The sequence below is a fragment of the Notechis scutatus genome, chromosome 1 (assembly GCF_049901735.1).
Source record: "Notechis scutatus isolate UNSWTSFEM ecotype Mainland chromosome 1, rNotScu1.2, whole genome shotgun sequence".
In the NCBI taxonomy this organism is placed as follows: Eukaryota; Metazoa; Chordata; class Lepidosauria; order Squamata; family Elapidae; genus Notechis; species Notechis scutatus.
The window spans coordinates 224,927,712-224,949,949 of NC_142009.1; the positions used below are offsets into that span (position 1 = coordinate 224,927,712).

General features: G+C 42.7%; 1 protein-coding gene across 1 annotated transcript; it reads left to right on the plus strand.

Annotated features, from left to right (window-relative positions):
• Positions 1-441: 441 nt before the first annotated feature.
• On the plus strand, positions 442-13,264 carry FEV (FEV transcription factor, ETS family member). Its single transcript, XM_026665558.2, has 3 exons — positions 442-801; positions 1,219-1,293; positions 11,281-13,264. Exons 1-3 carry the CDS (start codon positions 753-755, stop codon positions 11,781-11,783), a joined length of 627 nt encoding a protein of 208 aa, XP_026521343.1. The 5' UTR covers positions 442-752; the 3' UTR covers positions 11,784-13,264.
• Positions 13,265-22,238: the final 8,974 nt, after the last annotated feature.

Genomic DNA, 22,238 nt, shown 5'->3' on the forward strand with positions numbered 1-22,238 from the left:
AAAAAAAAAGTAGGCTCTTTAGGGCTCAGGCTTTGAATGTCATTTCTGCCCTTATAAACCAAATGAATTTGGAAAGGGCTTTCTGTCTGTACAGAAAACTGGGAAATCACTGAATGAAAAAGTTTAGGGCCAGAGGCTCCCTTGACCGAGCCAGTTGGCCAACGCCCCCCCCTCCTTTGAGCCTCCGGCCAGGTTTTCCACCCCGCCGCCACCTCCACGCCCGCCCAAACTGGAGCTTTGGTGGAGTGGACCCGGAGGGCCCCCGTTCCTCAGGCGAGATTCGCGCGCTTGTTGCCTCAGAAGCGCTGGAGCAGAAGCGCCGCCGGTGCCGCCCGGGCCTTGCCAGGCCAGGCCAGGCCAGGCCAGGCGTTGCCTGTTTGCAAAGAGTTAAGGAGGCGGAAAACGCAGCGGCCACGGCCGCCTCTCTCCATAGAAACGGCGATCTTTAACGGGGGGAAACTTTATTAAAGTCTGATGGGCCGATAAGCGCCCGCGCCGCGCCTTTAATTAAAGCGCAGAGGAAATTGCAGGCGCGCGCCCCTCGCGCGTTGCCCGGCTACTGCTGCCCTCCCCTTCCCGCCGCCCCATCTCGCCCCTCCTCTCGCCCCCCCCTCCCTCACCGAACCTGCGCTCGGCCTCGGCGGGTGGCGGCGATGGCAATACATAATAATAACAACCGCAGCCGCAGCCACCCTCTTCCCGGGGGAAGGCCATAATACCCCCCGCGGGCGCGGGGTGCGCGCAGAGCTGCCATGAGACGCGGCGCGGCCCGGACCCTGCTGCTCAACATGTACCTGCCAGGTAGGGCAGAGGCGGGCTCGGCCGCCCAGCCGCTCGAAACTCTTCCTGAGCCCGGCGCGGCTGCTTTCTGTCCGGGAGGCTGAGGGAATCGGGCCCCTTTCCCTCCCCCGCTTGATTGCCTCGGCCTTCCCTCTTTGAAGCGGCCCCGACGGCTCCCGTCGGAAGTCGGATTTCCTTTTTCCTGGACGCGTTTCCTGGCTTCATAGCGGCTTGGCGGGGAGGCGGGGGAGCGGCAGAGGCGGGCGGCGGGGGGACTCGGAAGAAGGCGAGGCTCCCTCGGGGAACGGCGTGGTTTTTTTTTTTTTTTTTCTTTTGCTCCCGCTAAAGGATGAGCTGACCGAAGCTGCGGGCGGGGATCGGCTCCGATTTGGGGTTTTGGGCTCCTCACTTACCGCCCCCTCCCTCTTTTTCCTGCAGATCCGGTTGGGGAAACTTTGTTCAAAGAAGGCAAAACCCAGACGTGGGGCTCGCTGGGACCAGGGGTTCAGAAAGGTAAGCTCGGTTTGTTTGTTTTTTTCCCTTTTTCTTTTCGTTTGTTACAGAAGTGATCCGGAGCAGGGAGGAAATGAAGCTTTTAAGGAACTGGCGATCCCACTGGCTTGTCCCAAAGGGCTTCATTCGAAGAATAGATGCCTGCTTTCAGCGAGGGTCTTGGTTATCCCGTCGGTTCGAGTCCCACTTCGCGGGGTGGGGGGTGAGACGGAGCAGCGCTTCTCAACGGTGAAAAGGGCGCATTGGGCAGCTTTCTTCCCTGCTCCGCGGAGGCAGTTTATTTCACTTTGGAAGGGGGCATGGAGGTGCGAAGGGGCCGGCTGCACCGACCGCGAAGGGTAACTAAGCTCAAAATGCGCCAAAGGCGAAGTCTGATCCGGGAGAGAGATGGTCTTGTTCTTAGCAAGAGGCGGGTCGGAGCTAGAACGAGTTCCATGTCCGAGGTTAGCTATTCCCCAAGCGAAAGCCCAATGAATTGGAACTATCTGACCTCTAACACCCTCCTCCTAAAGCTGCCGTGTATTTGTTTTGGCTCCGAAAGCCCCATCGACTCCGAGATTTGAGCCGTCTAACTCTAACCGGAATGCCCAAGTTATTGAATTAACCCCCTTGCTGATTTCACACAGTACTTTATACGTTTAGTAATCCAAATGGCCTGTTCTCCCAATACAAACTAACCAGATTCAACACGAGGAGAGCTTTGCGTGCTTTTTCCTGCAGCCGCAAAGTCTCTAACAGGTCGGGTAAGTGTGCTGTGAGAACCGCTTTGGCAGTCCGATTGGCAGGGTCGGTCTTAATCCTCCCTTTAGATGCTGATGCTTGAACCTGATAGACTTTTCCCGGTCACCCTTCGCCTTTGAAAGAGGAACCACTCCTTATCACTGCATAAGGGATCTAGTTTATTTGACCACTGGAGTCGGTGATCCAATAAAGGGCACTAAGAAGCAAACCAGGCTCGTGGACAAAATCTTGGGTTTTTGTTTTGTTAACTAGTTACTTTTACCATTTTAAATGAGAGTATCAACTTACCGGGTTGGCTTAAAATTGGAACCATACTTTGGATGGCCCACGTTTATGTATGAAGTGCCCATTGTCCTCCTTCTGTAAAAACACCCTTTACTAAAGATCGGGGCATCCACGTTTCTGCTCCAGAGAGCTGCTCTGGAGAGATGCTGTCTCTTGGGAAGGGAAACTGCTTCTTCCACTTGGCTCAAAAGTTCACCACTTGGTATCCTCTGCTTCTCTAACTCTTGGTTTGGATGCAGAAAAGCGCGCATTCATCGCCCACCCTGTCCTGAATGAAGCTTGTGCTGCAGCTCTCACTGTGGCCACCCGCCCGTTCATCTTTATGCCTTTGGATAGGGCTTGAAACAGAACAGCACATAATTCTTTAAAGGCCGGGGCCGCTTGGATGGTGCTGAGCCCGCGAAAGCTTCCAAGGGACTTTTGTCTCCCTTTTCCCTTAAGCTCAAATTTTAAGAGAGCTTTGCAAAACTGCCCCCCACCCCCTCCCAAACACGAGGTTTTCAGGTCAGTAATCTTGTTTGCAAGTGATGCAAAGGTGTTTGCACACATGTATGTGTGTGTGGGTGGATGGGGGTTGTGTGGGCTGAGTTGTCAACTTACTTTTCCAAGAACAAAAGAGCCTTCCCCCCCCTCGTTATAGGAACCCATCTTTCTTCCCTTCCCCTTCCTTCCTACATTATATTTGGAGGTTTCTCTCTCTACCTACTTAGGGAAGGGTTTAGGGTACCTCACCCAGGCACATCCTTTGCCTAAAGTGGTAGATACAGCCAAGGTGGAAAACATTTCTAACCCATTCTGATTGGGTGAACTCAGAGCAGAATTTTAAATATGCCCAGAAATAATTGTTCAATGAATTATGAATGCTGCGTGGGATTGAAATAACAAAAACAATCTGGAATTAGGAGAAATGATTTTTTAAAAGTAGCTCTGAATATTGCAATGCAATGACTATTTCAAAAAATCACAGCAACACGGATATGGCTGTTCCTTTGGAGAGAGATTTTATCCACATCAAATTAATTTGTGCCTCTGTCACACACTCACACCTGCATCACACCTACCTTGACGCAAAGCAAACGAACAATCTCATCTAATCGAGCCAGAGCACTTAATGCAGATGTACTTTCAGCTTTCGTTTTATTTTTAATGTAGTCCTTGGAAATTTGCGCCAAGGTAACTCTGCTAGAGGGGAAAACATCTCTTGCTCTCTGAAAACGACGTCAATGTGAGGGGGAATCGGATTGTTTAAAAATAAAGATATTAAAAACTCCCGGGGTTCCAGAACCACGTCTTCTGATTAATGTGGTATTGTATCCTCCGTCACGGGAGTTTCTGGTTCAACGGCCCGGTACTTCGCACTAGCGCTTAAAAAAGACGGTTCATTTTGAAATATAAATTCCCTTGAAAGGATTGGGAAAATCAGCTTCTTTTGGAAAGGGCCCTCCTTTCTGGAGTGCTCAATGCCCTTTTAACACCTCTGCCTAAGAACGGGGACGTACCCGGCGAAGATTGTTGCGGCTTCTTCAAGACGCCACGTTTAGTATCATCTACTCTTGTTCACATTTCTCCGAAGGGGAATACATTCCGGAGAGGGCAAGATTATGCACGGAGGGTGTGTGGAAAGGAAGAGGAAAATATTGGGAAAAGGATTGATGAGAGAGTCATCTGACCCAGACATCGAACTATTAAATTGGATAGAAGATAAGAAACTGGGGTCTGTATTTGGAATGGGCGAGGATCTTCCTGCATTCGACCGGCGCGTTGCGATCCACGAATGTTCCTGCAAAGATACACGGGGGCGAATTTTGACTCTCTAGGGCTGTGCCGGGTTTCCTTCTGGGAAACCATTCAAAGAGAGTCGCCGACGAAGCCAGAGTCGCAAGAAATGGCCCCGCAAAAGTGTGGAAGGGCATCGAAAATTTCCCTCCCACCTGCCGTGAATTGAATCGCAGAGCAAATGCTCCCAGAATAAAACACCCGGCGCAGGAACCAGACCAGCGCCAGCATCCCTGCTTTGGACGGCTTTGTTTTCCGCCTCTCCTTAGGGTCAGCCTCCGAAGAAGCAGCCGCGGAGCAAAATCTGTTTCTTTCACGGACGCGACTTTTTCCCCCCCATACACATTTCAAAAATCATCCGGAAGGATCCGCCTAACCGCGAAAACAAAGGTTAGAAGAGGAAGGTCAGCTATGCCAAGGCAGGTCTGCTCGTGATGTCTAAGGAAAGGGCCATTCATCATTTCTCTCTTTAAGTGGGGAAAGAGGAAACACCTAGTGGCGGATGAAGGCTCACTGGTGCCCTAAGCACTGACAAATCTTGGTGCCCCCTCGCTCCTTTGTATAAACTGTACAAACGAAGCCATATTCTCAACTTTGTGGTGCTCCCCTTTGAGCCTGGTGCCCTAAGCACAGGCTTAGTCTTGCTTAATGGTTGATGCGCCTCTGCACCCTTGAGTGTAAAATAGGTGTGGACTCGCAAACGCTTCTCCAGCAAAGGAAACCAGCCGGAGTGTTTCAACTCCTGAAATTTTCTTGTGGCTTCAGTGCAGCCGACTAGCTTCTGAGAAGACTTGAATGGGGGGTTCCTCTCTTTATTTCACTGTATTTAAAAAAAACAAAAAACGAAGTCAAGGTTGGACATTATATCACTTCTAAATATGAGTGATGCTTACCAACGAGTAAAGGAAAGCAGAAGAGAGGCAACATCTTTCATAAAAGTAAAAAACGGTAGGGTCCGTTTAAATTCATTTAAACGGAAATGATGATTCGACCCAGAAAAAAACGCTTAAGACTTCAACCAGCATCGAAAGGAGGAGGACCTTCCAGGGCTGCTTGCCGCAGCCCTTCCAAACCCGGGGGCTGTGGATGGAGTTGCTGCAACTGTCCCACACCAGCATTTTCCCCAAAGGACTGCAACAAGGACAACCGTGATTCTTCCGAAGATGCAGGCCGCTTCTCTTCCTAAACAGAACAAGCCTTTCCCAAGTTTTATTTAACTGACTTTTAATGGAGAAGGCTCCGCGTGGATCTTTTCCTAGCCTGTGACGCTTTGAGATATGCCACATTGAGTGCCCATTGTCCCAGTCAAGCCAAGAATGCAATGACCCACTACATGAGAGGGATGGGAGTTGTAGTCCAAGGCATGGGGGGGGGGGACGGGGGGGGGGACACACCAGCTTGGAAAAAGCTGAGTCTACCAGCCTGGTGACTGAGTTGGTTCCTCAAGAGGCGTGGTTGAGGTGACATAGTTTGAAAGGGCAGCTCGTTCCTTCCTACATCTTAGGGTTGGTTTGCACAAGCAAATGAGTTTGCAGAACAGATCCCATCCAACTTTTACTTATTCATTGGGAAGAGTTGCATGTAACTAACCCACAGATCAGAAGTGAAAAAGATGGCTTACCCATCCCTCTCTGACGTAGTACAGGTAGTCCTCGACTTACGGCCACAATTGAGCCCAAAGTTTATGTTGTTAAGTGAGACATTCGCCAAATGCGTTTTGCCCCATTTTACAACCTTTCTGGCCTCGATTGTTAAACGAACCACTGCAGTTGATAAGTTAGTGACCCCGTTAAGTGAATCTGGCTTCCCCATTGACTTTGTCAGAAGGCCGCGTGACCTTGGGACACATCAACAGTCATAAATATGAACCAGTTGCCCAGCATCTGAATTTTGATCCCATGATCATAGGGATGCTGCAAAGGTCATAAGTGTGAAAAATGATCGTAAGTCGCTTTTTTAGTGCCATTGTATCTTTGAATGGTCACTAAATGAACTGTTGTAAGCCGAGGACTACCTGTACTTTCATTATTGTTATTGGTACAAGGAAGTTTAAAAGATGCCCTTCCCTTCAGATTTTAAAGGCCATTGTTGTCTCTTTTACATCCACTGTGAAATCCCACCTCCTCATCCTGCTACAAGCCTGAAAATCTTTGTTTAGATCTGAGTTAAAAATGGAAAGCTTAAATACTCCCCATTGAAATTCACATTATTTCAAAATACTCCGGGTGAAAATTGCTGGTTTAAGGGTGAGTTAACCCACCATCATGCGTTACTCCCATAGCTGTGGCAAGGAAGCTTCAAGGCTTCATTGTGATGTGTGACCCAGCCCTAGAAAAATAAGCCAAGAGACAATCCAACTTCCATTCTTAAATACCAGCAGGATTGGATTAATTATATTTATCAATATATTGCTTCCCCAATGCCTCTTGGCAGTGAGCTCTTTCATTTTGTTTCCCTTGGTAGCTTAACTCCTTTTTTGCCATGGTTGCAGTAAAAAAAAAACATTGATTATTCAGTCCAGTTAACAAGATTTTGGTTTGATTTGGTGGGCTTCTTGTTTTTATCCTTACTCGGGATAGGCCTTAAATTTCTCATCTAACAATGAATGTTATTAGTTATCTGTATTAATGATTTATAGCTAATATTCTCATATATTTCCCCAGAAGGAACTCAATGGAACATGCTTCTGAGCAGTGCTAGTTAGATACTGATTTTGCTTCTTAGCTATTTGGAACATTAATTTCTTTGGAAATAAGTAGACTCCGTTTTGAATAAATTGCAATAATAAATTGGTAGGCTATTTCTAAATATCTGGGTTAAAAAAATATGTTTCCTAATTCTCATTCCATCTCTTACTGCAGATATTCTAATCCTAGAAATGCTGATCTGTGACTGTAATACAGATTATCATTATTCCAGTCCTGGAAAGGAAACAGAACTTTAATTATTTCTAGCTGAACAATTTTGCTAAGAATTGTCATAACTTCAAGCATCCAACAGGAAGTTAGGGATCTTAAGAGAAGGACAGAACCTACTCTGATTTTTATATTGCAAATGCTTACAATTGTCAGCTCCTCCCACCTACAAATGGGTTGGTATTGGAAAAGTTATTGTATCTCCCATAATTTGAACAGGTCGCCTCTTAGCTGTTGAATCTCAAGCTAAATGGGGCTAGGCCTATAGATTAGAGAAATAAAAGAAAAAAAGCTTGGAAGCAGATAATTGTAAACCATGATGTCCTTATTGTAAATAGATACAGTAGGTGATAGATAGAGATAGAGATAGAGATAGAGATGGACAGATGGCTGGATAGATGGACGGATGGAGGGAGAGACAGACTATAAGTATATATTCATGTCATATGTTACCATGTACAGTCCCTAATTATCTCATGTAAAGCTAAGTAAGATCAAACCCTATTAATACTCAATGCTGGAAAGTAGACTAGGAAGAAAAACAAATAAAAACATAATAGCAAACTACTTGGTGATTATTTCCACACTCAAAAGGCACCCAAAATGTACCTTTGTTACCATTAAAGTGTCAGTCGTTTCCCTCATATATTTTCCCAGAAGGAACTCAATGGAACAGTGCTAGTTAGATTCCATGAAGGAATGCGTCTGAAGTAATGCTGCTTCTTCCAAGAAGAAGAAACCCCCCCCACACACGTGATTGTGAAAATGTTAAATAAACCCAGGTTTCAAAGTTACTAACCAGCTTAGCTGGTAATGCAGTTCAAGGATGGATCTGGCAGTTGCATATTTCTGTCTTATGTTAATAAAATATCAGCAACCCATCTAATCTAGAAAGTAACTATCTTGAGTTTTGGAATAACTGTTGTGGAAAATTTAGAAGCACAGAGGAAAACCCGTGTGAGGATAAAGAAACCATGTTTATTGCATTCATTACAAGAAAGAAAGACCCTGAACAATGTGTTTAACTGAATGGCGGAATGCAGCCAAGGATAAAAACTACCAGGGAAGCTTTTAAAAAGGTGCTTCCATGGAGGGCCATGTGTTACACTGCTTTTAGCTCTGGAATGAATCTGCTTGCATCTACCCACCCTCCTCTTAGTCATGTATCTCTTTCGCCAGCTTTTCATTGTGAAATGACTGGAGTATCTAATTTCATGTTAATAGTAATCTATATCCCAACATTATTTAAAATCTTTTTAAACTATTGTTAGCTGCCTTAAAAATTTGCCACAATAGTAAGGATATAAATTACACTGTTAAATAGTAAATGATATTATAATTCTTTGTGTGAAATTGTTCATGCTTTGTAAAACGTTGGGTACAATTTCAGAGCATCAAAAATAAAAAATTATAAACAAATGAAATAATCGTATTCAAAATGTGGGGTAGAAATTAGAATCATCAAATTAATTCCTAGTTAGATGTTTAATCATCTTAGTCTGTTGGAACATAGCACTGCCTAAATCCTATAATGCAGACTGTAATGAGACTAAATTAATTTAGTACAATTCAGCAGAAATCACGTCATTTGCATACAGAAAGTCTCAGGTTCAAATCTCAGCATTGCTGGGAAAAGTCTTTGCTATCTGTTGGTTTTCAGACAGCCAGAGCTCTTGCTGTGTTAACACAGCTGCAGTGCACTATAGTATTGTATGCCATAAAAGTGCAGCATGCAGAAGTTAGTATAATATGAGAGTGTGCTGAATGAAAATCTTTAATTCCCATATTAAAAGAATCTGGAAACTATACAACAATGGGGAAGCTTGATTTGGGGAATCCAAAGGGAGAGTAGAAATTTACACATGCAAACATATATATTGGCAGGTGGGAGCCGTGACAAAGGTTTCCTTTGGGCACCTTTGTATTGTGTGCCAGTTGCACTCATTCCTGGCCTGGGAAGCCTCTGCTCACATGCCCTCATGCCCTCCCATCTAGATTACTGCAATAGACTCTACATGGGGTTTCCCTTGAAGAGTATTTGAAAACTTCAACCGGTGCAGAATAGCACGGGTAGTAAATGGTACCATGTAACACCATTGCTTCAACACAGGTAACACCATTGCTTCACGAGCTGCATTGGTTGCCAGGGTGTTTCTGACAACCAGCAATATAAATGCTGGTTGTCACCTTTAAAGCCCTTCGTGGCTTGGGACTGAGTTGTTATCTGAGATACTATCTTTTCTATTCATCCAGTCTGATCCACTAGGATGGACATTCTTGGAGCCTATCAGCCAAGGAAAGTCAGCTGCTAAGGAACAGGAGATGTGCCTTTCCTGCTATTGGTCCTTCCCCTCGGAATATCCTTCCTCCTGAGATTAATTGGTTGTAACTCTGAGGGCTATTCATAAGACCTGATTATGTGCCCAGGCCTGGGATCCTGAGTTATATTAATGGCCTTGTTTCCTGGTTTACTTTTTTTTGGTATTTTTTTTGTAGTTAGTTTAAATTGATTTTATGATTGTTCACTGTCTAGAGCAGGGCTGTCAAACTCACGGCCTGCAGCCCAGGTACGTCATGCGCTGGCCAAGCTCACGCCTGGTTTAGTGAAGGGGAAAAAAGTTGCGATACATCACATGATGCTGCTGTGACGATGCAAGTTTGACACCCCTAGTCTAGAGTCACGTTTGAGATGGTAGCCATAGAGATCAATGGTGGGATTCAAAATTTTTTACTACCGGTTCTGTGGGCATGGCTCGGTGGGCGTGGTGTGGCTTGGTGGGCGTGGCAGGGGAAGGGTACTGCAAAATCCCCATTCCCTCCCCACCCCACTAACCTGCTTTCCAGCTCTGTTCTCCTGTGCAGGGCAACCAAAGAAGACCCAGCCAAGCAGCTGGGACTCAAGAGGCAGGAAATAGATGGGGGTGGGGTCAGTCAGAGGTGGTATTTGCCGGTTCTCTGAACTACTCAAAATTTCTGCTACTGGTTCTCCAGAACTGGTCAGAACCTGCTGGATACCAACTCTGATAGACATACGATAAATAAATATGTACATGAACAGACACCGTAAGAGGAAACCCCTATTAGCAAAGTATGGTAGCAAAGTTTACACACATGACTGCTGCTCACAACAGCTTTTAATAGAACTTGTGTGTCGGAAAAAGTGCTAACAGGCTCCTCCTGAGCTTTTTGCACCCATACTGATAGTATAAATGGAGATGGGTTCTAGAATCTGTTGCTTTTACCAGCCAAAGTGCTCCTTATGTCTGCAGAACATCTTGTTCTGACTGTAAATCTTGATAAGCTGGACTTGCAGCAGAGTGGTGAGACTCTGTTTGTTTGGTCCTTAGCAGCAGACTCTTCTCCACTAATATGGACTAGCTGTTGGTCACTCAGTGTTAGTCCCATTATACAAAGAGCTCGTTCGTTGTTCTGTTTAAAGTCAGCAAGCTTCTTGGCATCATCCTCATTAGCTGGATCCCAAGAATTTACATTCCATAAACCTTCTTTACACAGAAGTAGACTGCATTTCATAGACCAGGAAATATAGTTTGTTCCATCCAACTGGGTTATCAGTGATAGACTTGTTGAAGTGACTTGTGCCATCTTTACCAGGATAGTAACCCACAATTAAACAGTAAACAGCTGTCTGTATACAGTACTGTGTATTCACACTAACTCTCAGTTATCTAAGCCTGGTATGGCCTGGGCCCACAACCAGTGTTGAGGTAATTCCCCGTTAGGAGAATGAGTGCATACAGGGAGACGTATAGAGAATAGTGTTTGAATAATACACACACAGCATACAGATACACTGTACAGTAAATGTAGGGTTTTACTTTCAATAAAGGTTTAAGCAAAGTTCAAAATAGGCAGTCCAAAGTCATTCACAGGTTAAATCAGTCAGTTTTCAATCCAGGGATAATCCAGTAACAAAGTCCAGTGTCAAGAAACAGTTCAGTATCAGACTTACATTAAATCCAGGAATATCAGTCAATTAGGAAAAATGGAGCAACGGCAATACTTTCCAACAGAAGGAAACAGATACGCTCACACTCTCTTCTGAGACTCAGACTAAACAACCCAGGTTTCTGTCTCCATCTTATGGCCGTTTGAGAAACCACACCTAATTACAGTTTTGCATTTTATTAAAGATACAGTTTTAAAATGTTTATCCTGGTTTATATATTTCTAACCCAAATACCTGTTAGGTGACTTATATTCCTAACAGGCAGAGTAGCAGGTTCTCTAACCCCCTCCCTTGGCTTTACAGGCAGTGGGCAAATCCAGCTGTGGCAATTCCTCCTGGAGCTGCTTTCGGACCGGGCCAACCTCAACTGCATTGCCTGGGAAGGTACCAACGGCGAATTCAAACTGCTCGATCCCGATGAGGTGGCCAGGCGCTGGGGCGAACGGAAGAGCAAACCTAACATGAACTATGACAAGTTGAGCAGGGCCCTGCGCTACTATTACGACAAGAACATCATGACCAAGGTTCACGGCAAGCGCTATGCCTACAAGTTTGACTTCCAAGGCTTGGCCCAGGTCTGCCAGCCAGCTACACCTGATCACACCTTGTACAAATTCCAGGCACCCCTTCCCTTCTCTGGCATCTCTAAACTCAACATCATGGCTTCAGGAGTGACCCCCACCAGTTTCTCCTACTGGCCAGGCTCTGCCCCAGCCCTGTACCCCAGCCATGGCTTGCAGGCTTCAACGCCCTTCAGCACCATGGCAACATCTCATATCAACAATATGAACAGCCATTACCACTAGACTTCTTCTGGTGAGGAGCTGGGAGAATAAAGTTTGACCCCTAAATTTCAGCTTAAGATATTTCCAGTGCAGAAAAAAAAAAAGAATATTTATTAGCTTCACCCATCGTGCTAAAACACAAGGTGGTTTGCCTGGTTTTGGTTTCATGTAATACATGAAACCAGCTACTTATGGTTTGTGGCCTAGCACAACGTGTCAATTCAGCCACGGCAGCCTATTCAATAGCGACAGTGAAACAGGCCAAGGGTTAGGCAGATGGCTGAATCTAGCTATTTTGTAAAATGGAAAGAGAATCTTTATTGAGACAGGCTGGATCTCAGCACAGGAGCTGGCTCCATCCAGAGCCATTGTGGACTGGAGTCTCACCCCAGTGAATCCATATTTTCCAGGGAACATTTAAGTAATTTCCCTATCTTTTTTTTCATTTAAAAAAAAAAACCACAACACATTGGAGTGATTCTGAAACTGTCTTGTACTTGGCACTTTGGGAACTGTGAACGTTTGTACAACCCCCTCCCCCCCCTCAAAATTACACACATGTAATCACACATCCTAAGAGACTGGTGGAGAAGCATCAGCACCAGCAAGATACTTTACTCTGAGACAGGTTATAGTGACAGTGATATCCATTTAGCCTGAATATCTCTAGATAAAATGGGCAAAGCTATCTCTGGCCATTCTATTATAATTCACAGAGATCATACATAATACTTTTTGTCAAGCCACCACTTGGCTTTCAGTTGAATCAGAGATCTACTAAACATTGATCTGGAGGTCAAATTGCATGAATGTTTTTGATTTTCTCAACCCAGTTCAATTTCTAAACATTAACCAGTTTTTTTTAGGGCCCATGGTTGTGTAGAATGGAAGAACTTGCCTAGACTTACATGGTTATAACTGGAACGATCTACCTTCCCGCTCAAAAGGCAAACAAATGCTGCCCTTTGAAACAAGGTGTTTTCCCATGTAGGATTTCATGAGAGTTTAATAAAAAATAAACCCTACACTGGCAAGAATGTATTATAACCATCTTGCCTTTACTTTTTGTTCTAAGTGAATCTCAGTCAGAAATGTGAAAAGGGTTAGAAAGCTTCAAGTATGAAAAGGTTGGTGGTTGACAATTTCCTATCAGGTCCTAAAAAGTCAATTTAAGGTTCCCTGTTCTTCACACTGTTTTTTTTTTTCAATGCTAAAGTTTTGTTTTTTTTAAAGACCCCGCTCCTTGGACATTATTATTCAAACTGTGACCTTGCTGTTGCTTTTTGCTCTCTGGCTTTGGATTATGACTGTCCCCCTTCCTAACGCCATCTCCACTGGTTCCATTCTTAGGTTGATGGGCATTTACCCATTCACACTGTTTCCCTTGATGTAAGATAAAAACACTGTTCCAGGTTTCTGTGTGTACGTATATGTGTTGGAAGGTTGAGGAGAAATGACTTGAATTATTTAAAGATTAAATTGCAAGCATAGCTATGAATTTACACAGTATCTGTCATTCCTTTAAAAAAAAAAAACCTCAATTCAAAAAAGGCAGAACATTCAAAAACTCAATTCAGAAAAGGCAGCGGTTTTTGATAACACCAGTGTGGTATTAAATACAGGTAAGAGGAACAGAAGAATTCTCTTTGTGAATGCCTTCCCCACACCATTCCCCAGGGCTAAATAGGACAGTACTGGACAAAAATTCCCCCCCTTCCATGAATGAAATTACATTGATTTCTGCTTTGTTTTTTGCTTGATCCTACAGTGCCGCCTGCAGGAGAAGGACAGAGAAGCAGCTGAGCAAACTCCTTCAAGGGGGCTACTTTTTATTTATTTATTTTTATTTATTTATTTGATTTGTCAATCGCTTACAAGATAATAGGTATAAGTATAAACATGAGTGAGAATACAGGAAATAGGTACGAATAAATGGGGACAAAAGGACAGGGACGGGAGGCACGATGGTGCACTTATGCACACCCCTACTTCCTTGCTTCTGCCGTGGTCCTTCTCTTGGAGGTCATTTAGGAGAGGGGCAGATGCTAGGAGAGTGAAGCAAGGGGCCTGTTGCTTTTTATAGCAGGCCAGTGAATGGGCTGAAAGCAGAAAGAAAAGTGGGATTGGGAGGCTTTGGGAATGAACACTGGCCCTTGTTTATCATTAGAAAATGCTGAACTCCGATGTCGGCCTCCAAAGCACATTGTAGGGGCTTCCATCTTTTTCACAGCTGAAATGGTTCCCTCAACAGACTCAGTGCTATATCTCTTGACTGCACGACCAGTTAGGTCATATTCTTGATTCTCATTGCCACTTCCAAGTTAGAGCTCTAGGGCTTTTTCAACTCAGGCTTCGTGCAAAGTCAAAGGTACCTTTCAAGGGTGCCAGAATCTGACTTCTGTCTCCATTCCCAAAAAGTAATTTCCTTCCGAAGCCCCAGAGTAAGAAGCCCTGTTTTGAAAGAAGATGGTCTTTCTAACACCTTAATGGTTAATTAGATTAAAAGAGGACATTTCTGCAGGCTTAGTAGCTTGCCATCCTCATCTACACATCTATCCAAGGTGTAGGACACCATGTCTCCTTTGTAAACAATTGAGTGCCAGAAGCAATTTCATGACCCTTTGAATGAGTCTTGTTCCATACCATAGGGTGGGATTCATCTACTGCTTGTCTAACCTCGCTTGGACCCATTGGAACCTTCTCCTAGTTGAATCCCTTGCAACTTGTACTGACCCTTCCTTGCTGTTTCTGTTTGCCCATCATCTCCTCTCTTAGGATCCTCAGACACAACTCTCCAGGGATGCTGCCTTGAACTTATCATGGTTATTCTCTCTTCATTTATCACAGATTCCAGTATATACTTAATAACTTCCTTAGTGAATACTTTTCCACAGTCATGCTGGTGATTGGGAATTGGAACCTCTCTTCTTTCTGTCAATCCCTGGAAAGCAATGCAAAAGTCCATCCACCTCAGAATTTTGGGGTTCAAAGCAAGCTGTCTGGACCATTTTCCATGTTTTCATATGGGTTCCAGATGCACTAAACCAGAAGGCATTCTTCTGGGGAAACAATGTTAGTTTTTTTAGTGCATGCTTGGAAGCAAGAATAACAATTGAACGGTGTATTTCATGTGCTCCTTATTGAAGCTTCCCATCACCAACACCTTAAACTGCTTCTCTTTTATTTTTAAATGTTTGCTGAAGTCTGCTGTGCATTTTCTTAGGTAGATCTACTCAGGTTCAGAATGGCTTGTGTATTGCCAGACGCTTCGATTGTCCAGCAGAGAGCAGTAGTGCCACATTGGTATCCTCCTCTCTTTCTCCCCAAGTTATTAAATTATGACAAATTCCAGATAGTAGCATCTATGCGTAATCTAAAAAAAGAAAAAGTTAAAGTATGTGGATCGAGTCAATAAAAATAAACTAGGTGGATCATGAGGAATGAAGACCATTTAGAGATTAAAACGATCCAATTGGAGTTACTGAGTAAATGTAATGGCTGGGAAAAGAACCTTGTGGAAGAGGAAGAATGGAATTTGAAAAAGCATCTCAGTTGAACTTTCCTGATTCTCTTTGGGATAAAGAGATGGAGAGGCACATCCAGAGTTGTAAGATTCTGATACTAAAACCCTATAATAAAAGTAGTTTTAGTATTCACGAAGTTTGTGTTCAACTCTGGTCTACATCAAAGAGCTGAGATCAGTCTTGTAAGTTTCAATCTGGCTCCCCTATCCCTGCCTTTATCTTAAAAAGAACTGTGGATGGTCAAGTCTGAGATGTTTTCTCAAATAGAAATCAATCAACCAACCAACCAATCAAATAAATAAATTATGTTCTTCCTTTTCCTCCAGGTTATTCTTAAAAATCATTACAGTTTGATTCCATGGGCCTACAGATGGATGGTAGCTATAATACCACTCAAAGATGATTCCAGTTTTTGTCCTAAATGATTTTTTTTCTTGTTGGTGCATGTTGAATCAGAATTAGAAATAGAAGATTATATTCTAGGAGTGCCCTCATTCTGAGTTCCCCACAAAATTCTTTTAGGTTTTAAGTAGAGCGTTACCCTATAAAAGCTTCATCTGGTTAGGGGTAAAATGTATTGCTTTTCATACCATGAGGACTAAAAGTAGTTCTATACATATCAAATCCAGTTTTCTCACAAATTAACACAACTCTTTTAAACTAAACTGAGGAAAATTATTATTTACAATTTAATAATGGAGTGGCATATTGTGACATACAGATTCACAATGTACAGATTCACATTACTAGTATGTGTTTGAAATTACATATTTGAAAGTTCTTCGAACAGTAATCTTGGGATGCTTCCCAATCACTAACGGTCCCAGAGAAGCCTCATCCCACAAAATATTATAAATACAGCAAGGCACCTTCCATTTCTGGGCCATTGCATTAATCAAATTTTCCTAGAACGCAAAGTGAACGGTCTCTACCACTTGTGATCTATATTTTGGTGCAGAGCTTTTCTGAGGCTGAAGAACCCTGAGGTAAATCTGTACAGACAGCCTGGACTGCTACTGTATTTTTTCACGTTTTATATTTTAATTTCTGCTGCTGTTATGAACAGAAAGCAATGTGAGCATTTTTTTAATAACCATGGAAGTAGAATGAATGTAATAAACTGTCAAAAAAGCAGCAAAGGCAGGGAAGCAGCACTTCACATAAGATACAACATAATCTTGATCAAAAATTGTCTCCCAGCTTTTGCTATATCCTCTGAGCAATGCAGATGTGATGCAAGATCCTACCACATGGTGTCCCACTATCAGAGCATCATAAATTCAAGAAAGGATTTGTTATTGATGGGGGGAAAACCGAACAATAGAGCTTGTGCATTCCATCTCTGGCCACAGGCTGCCATAATATAATAGTGTCTGGGTATGATGGAATTCATCTCAGCTCGTTCTGTTTTCTCTCTGTGTAAGTGCAGACTGTGCCACCTCTCCCATTCTGCTTTGAAACTCTACCCTTCAGTTCCACCACATCACCTGGCATGTTTCCACAGAGTCTGCTTTCCCATCTTTTCTTTAGTTTCATTGTCCCATTTTGTATCATAGAATACTGTGAAGTCTTTACTTCAAACCTCTGTTTTAGCATCTCAGGTCAATGTTCACTCTTGCAGATGCCTTTCTTTCTTTCTTTCTTTCTTTCTTTCTTTCTTTCTTTCTTTCTTTCTTTCTTTCTTTCTTTCTTTCTTTCTTTCTTTCTTTCTTTCTTTCTTCCTTCCTTCCTTCCTTCCTTCCTTCCTTCCTTCCTTCCTTCCTTCCTTCCTTCCTTCCTTCCTTCCTTCCTTCCTTCCTTCCTTCTTTTAAATCTGTCAGTTTCAGCCATCAAAATAGAAAAGTGGAAGACCACAACTGGGTAAAACGTGATATCATTGTCAACATGCATTTTTTCTTATGCCAGAAGAAGCACACAGGGACTGACTGATAAGAGATTAACTCTGTTCAATTCCAGACATAAATATATAGCATTATTGATTGTGATAGAATTCATCTATGCACATTGGCAAATAAATTGGAAGCACATGCAAGCCGGTCTTTTTCAGGGCTCAGATTTTGCATTTTCTGTCTTCCTCCCTGAACAAAAATCACTGTTTTTCCTCTTCCTTGGATCCACTAGCTTGTTGCCTGGATCATGGCATGGGGTTCCTCCCTGGATTTCCTGGAGCTGACATAATTTCTCCTTGTGTGACTTTGGTAATTGGCCCCCTGCCAGATGCTCCGACTCCCTAAGGCTTTCAGCCAAAAGCTGTTGGTTGTTCAAATCATTCTACAAAGGGGGAGGGGAGAGCAGAGACATACTGTCCCTTTACTTAGAACCAGAATGGGACAATTGGCCACAGCTGCCTGGAACAGCCTCCCAAAGAGCCAGTTTGTTATACTCCAGTACCATAGAGATGTATTGGCTATGCTTCATGGTTGGAGTATTGCTGTTGCACTCTACAGTACTCTACAAGTATTGCTGTATGCTCTACACAGCAAGAGTATTGCTGTGCGCTCTCTGATATCTTGATAAATATCAGGAAGCTTCAAGCTGGTGCAGACTGCAGCTGTGTGAGCAAATTTGGGCACCCCAAATATGGCACAATGCTGTGTGAGCTGCATTGGATGTTGGTTTGCTTCTGGTTCCAATTTAAGCTATGACCTTCAAAGTCCTACATGGCATGGGCCAGGTTACTTGCAAAACTGTCTACCCCCTCCCATTACATTGGCCCTTGCCACCCAGGCACAGAAGGAATGTTATGGACCCCATAAGTTAAATAATTTCAACCAGCAGAGTCCAGGAGCCTTATCTGCTATTACCCTCACCTTTTAAAATATCTATGCCCCCCACCAAAGTGAGGCAGACCCCCCAGCCTTTCAGAAGAGTTTGAAGACCTGGCTCTGCTGATTCACTTGGGATGAGTAGATGAACCTGCAACTTTGGAGCTGGAAGCCAGCCCCCTCACCCCCGCCTTTTAAACTTTAATTATCCTCTCATTGGTTAAGCTGCTTTCTTTGACTGAGATGTAATATTTTATATGTTTTTGATTGTACACCACCCAGAGTTGTTCTGTGAGTTAGATAAGCAGTATCTAAATGTGATAAAGAATAATACCCAGAATCACGAGACATTCAGTGTCAGAGGTGGAATTCAGCAGGTTCTGACCAGTTCTGGAGAACCGGTAGTGGAAATTTTGAGTCATTTGGAGAGTTACTCAATTCGGTGTTCAGAGAAATCCCACCTCTGACTGGAGATTTTACAGTATCCTCCCCCTGCCACGCCCACCAAGCCACGCCCACAGAAGCCTGCCATTACTTGAGGACAGATGCGCTAGCTGCTAAGCTGATCAAGCACTCCTTGCTGTCTCTCTCAACTTCTGCATGAACTGATAGCTCTTCAAAATTATTCCTCTCTTAGAACTGGATCTAAGATGAAAGAAACAGGATAGAGTGCTTATAAACTGTGTTTCTTGAATGAAATCTGGCACGGGACCTGAGTTCTAACTATCATTGAAGTTCCTCTGTCTCTGAAAGCTCATTGCCTTTTCTTTGGGCAGCTTTTAGAAGATTTTCCTTTTCTGAAATGAATTCCTTTACCCAGGCCTACCCTGACATTTATGACTTTTTCCCCTTGCCACCTTTCTATCTAATATACATGTATTTATACTAATGTTATAATGTTTATATTTATATTAATAAATGGTATTTGTACCATTATTAATTTGTGATATTGTTTTGTTTTAATATTTTATTTGATTATCTGTACACTAGTTTGAGATATGGTCCCCCTAAATGAGGGAGCAGCAATTCAGTTACCTAAGTGAAGCAGTTAAACATGAAAACATGTTTGTGAAAACATGGTATGATATGGCTCTGCATTACATACTACAATACCTTGACTCTCCAAATAACTACGCAAGGGTCCTCTTTGTAGACTTCAGTTCAGCATTCAATACCATCATTCCAGACATTCTTCTAATTAAATTAAACCAGCTAGAGGTACCTGAACACACTTGCAAGTGGATCATAAGCTTCCTAACAGGAAGCAGTAGGTGAAGCTAGACAGAATCACATCTGATACCTGTACAATTAGCACAGCCCTGCCCCCACAAGGCTGTGTGCTTTCTCCACTTCTGTTCTCCTTATATACCAATGACTGCATCTCAAATGATCCATCTGTTAAAATACTGAAGTTTTCAGATGACACAACAGTGATTGGTCTCATTCGAGACAACGACGAATCCCCATACAGAGGTTATACAACTTGCCTCATGGTGTAACCAGAACAATATGGAACTGAACACACTCAAAACCATAGAAATGGTGGTAGACTTTAGCAGAAACCCTCCCATACTACCATCTCTTACAATACTAGACAACACAATATCAACAGTAGAGACCTTCAAATTTCTAGGTTCTATTATATCACATGACCTAAAATGGACGCCTAACATCAAAAACGTCATCAAGAAAGCACAACAAAGAATGTTTTTTCTGCGCCAACTCAGAAAGCTCAAACTGCCCAAGGAGCTGCTGATACAGTTCTACAGAGGAATTATTGAGTCTGTCATCTGCACCTCTATAACTGTGTAGTTTGGTTCTGCAAATCAACAGGACAGACACAGACTTCAGAGGATAATTAGGACTGCAGAAAAAACAATTACAACAACCTGCCTTCAATCGAGGACCTGTATACTGCACGAGTCAAAAAGAGGGCTGTGAAAATATTTACAGACCCCCTCACATCCCGGACATAAACTGTTTCAACTCCTTCCCTCAAAACGATGTTATAGAGCACTGCACACCAGAACAACTAGACACAAGGACAGTTTTTCCCGAATGCCGTCACTCTGCTAAACAAATAATTCCCTCAACACTGTCCAACTATTTACAAAGTCTGCACTACTATTACTATTAATCTTCTCATCACTCCTTATCACCCATCCCCCTCCCACTTGTGACTGTATGACTATAACTTTGTTGCTTGTATCCTTATGATTTATATGGACTGTTTCCTAGCATGATTTGATTGCTTATTGTACCCTGTGACTATTATTAAGTGTTGTACCTTATGATTCTTGAGTCTTGATGAATATATCTTTTCTTTTATGTACACTGAGAGCATTTACACCAAGACAAAATCCTTGTGTGTCCAATCACACTTGGCCAATAAAAGAATTCTAATTCTAACTCTAGTTTCCAAATATTATCATATCATGATAATATTATGATATTACTTTCAGCTTCCCTTTGGTTTACAGACCTGCAAAAGTCATAAATGTGAGGATTGTTTGTTAAGTTACTTTTCTAACCATTGTAACTAAAAATGGTTGCTAATGATGCAGACTTAATTGAGGACTACCTATAATTACATAGAAAGTGATGTCAAACGTATTCAGGAGGAAGTAAATGAATGAAGCTGACGATTTATCAAGGTACCTGTCAACCCAGAATAGACCTCTTCATGAGCACGACAAGAGATAATATTCCCCAGGCCCATCTCTGATTGTCTGAAATATTCATCCAAAACCATTGATGGCTATCAATTGATTCACATATCCAGCTAAGACCTGATTTTGATCACGGATCACTGAATAAACTATAACTCAATAAGTTCACAATGACTGAAGGAATACAATATGCTAATCTTAAACTATATCATGACTTGGGGTGTTGTGTAAACCAGGCCTCTCAAGGTAGATAGTATAACAATTAAATGTCTGGTTGGTTATACTTTTTTATGAACCTGGAAGTTGGTACAAATCTATCACAGAGTTTGGTCACTTTTGGTCCCATTTGTTAATGTGAGCATAATGGCTGTAGAGGCTGTGTTAGCATAGTGTACATGTTGAAGGGCAGCCAATTAGCTAGAGTCTTTATTTATTTAGCAGTGAGACTGAATTTAATATGTAAACTGTGTGTGCATGTGCCACACAGTCAGGCAGCAATATTCACAACTTTTAAATGCCCATAATATCCCCCATACACCATTCCCATTCACAATTAAGCCAGTAAAAATAGGTTTGGCAACTTCTGGAGGCATTCTGAATATTCTGAAACCAGTGAATACATATTACCCTACAGATAATAAACTGCAGAGGTACACAAATTAGACAATAAATCACCCCCCTTTAATGGAACTCTCCTGCAACTTGGTGTGTCCTCAGTAATTATATTTTATCTATGAGCAGACCAGGAGAGAGAATACAATTCTTAATTTCCAGTAAGGTCTTCTTGGGCACCTAGGTGGACGGGAGTTTTACTGATACCACAGTGAGTGATAAAATAACCTCTCCATTTGGCTAATCCTATGACTTTTAGCCAGAGGAATAGCCTATTTCTTCTATTTTTCTCTGAGTGCATATATGGCACATAAGGAACAATGCCTATCACTTAGAAACTGGGCATTGGTTATTTGTAATATGCGGTAGCTCCCTTACATAATGCCAACCATTCACCAATTCCATAAAAACCTTATGTATGACTCAATCATTATTAAGGGAAAGCAAAGACTATTTAGCCTAAATAAATAAATAAACAAACAAATAATAATAAAAATGACCACAATCTTCTACTCTATCACATCCTGATTTTCATCAAGTATTGGATTGGTAAATTTGCTTCTGGTTGATATTATTCTGTCATTGAATATTCTCTCCTTACTTATCAGCCCTATTAGCAATAGAAATTGATTCTCTCTCTCTCTCTCCCCTCCCTCTCTCTCTTTCTCTCTCTGTCATTCCTCCTCCTCTTCCCTCCTTTCCTTTCAGAATCTACTTGATGTTAAAATCTGGACAGGAAGCAGATTCATTACATCTCTCCTTTAGCCTGATCATCTCTGTTAATCTTCACCATTTCATCTCATACAATGTGTTGCCCGTTCCTGGTTTTCATCTACCTTGTTTACTTTATTTCATTTACCTAATTCAGATGTTCGACCACCCTTAAGATCCTTTAGTAATTTGCTG

Coding starts and splice junctions, on each gene's coding strand:
- FEV (XM_026665558.2), top strand. CDS start 753: ATGAGACGCGGCGCGGCCCGGACCCTGCTGCTCAACATGTACCTGCCA. Junction 802..1,218: donor GCTCAACATGTACCTGCCAG/GTAGGGCAGAGG, acceptor TTTTTCCTGCAG/ATCCGGTTGGGGAAACTTTG. Junction 1,294..11,280: donor GGGACCAGGGGTTCAGAAAG/GTAAGCTCGGTT, acceptor TTGGCTTTACAG/GCAGTGGGCAAATCCAGCTG.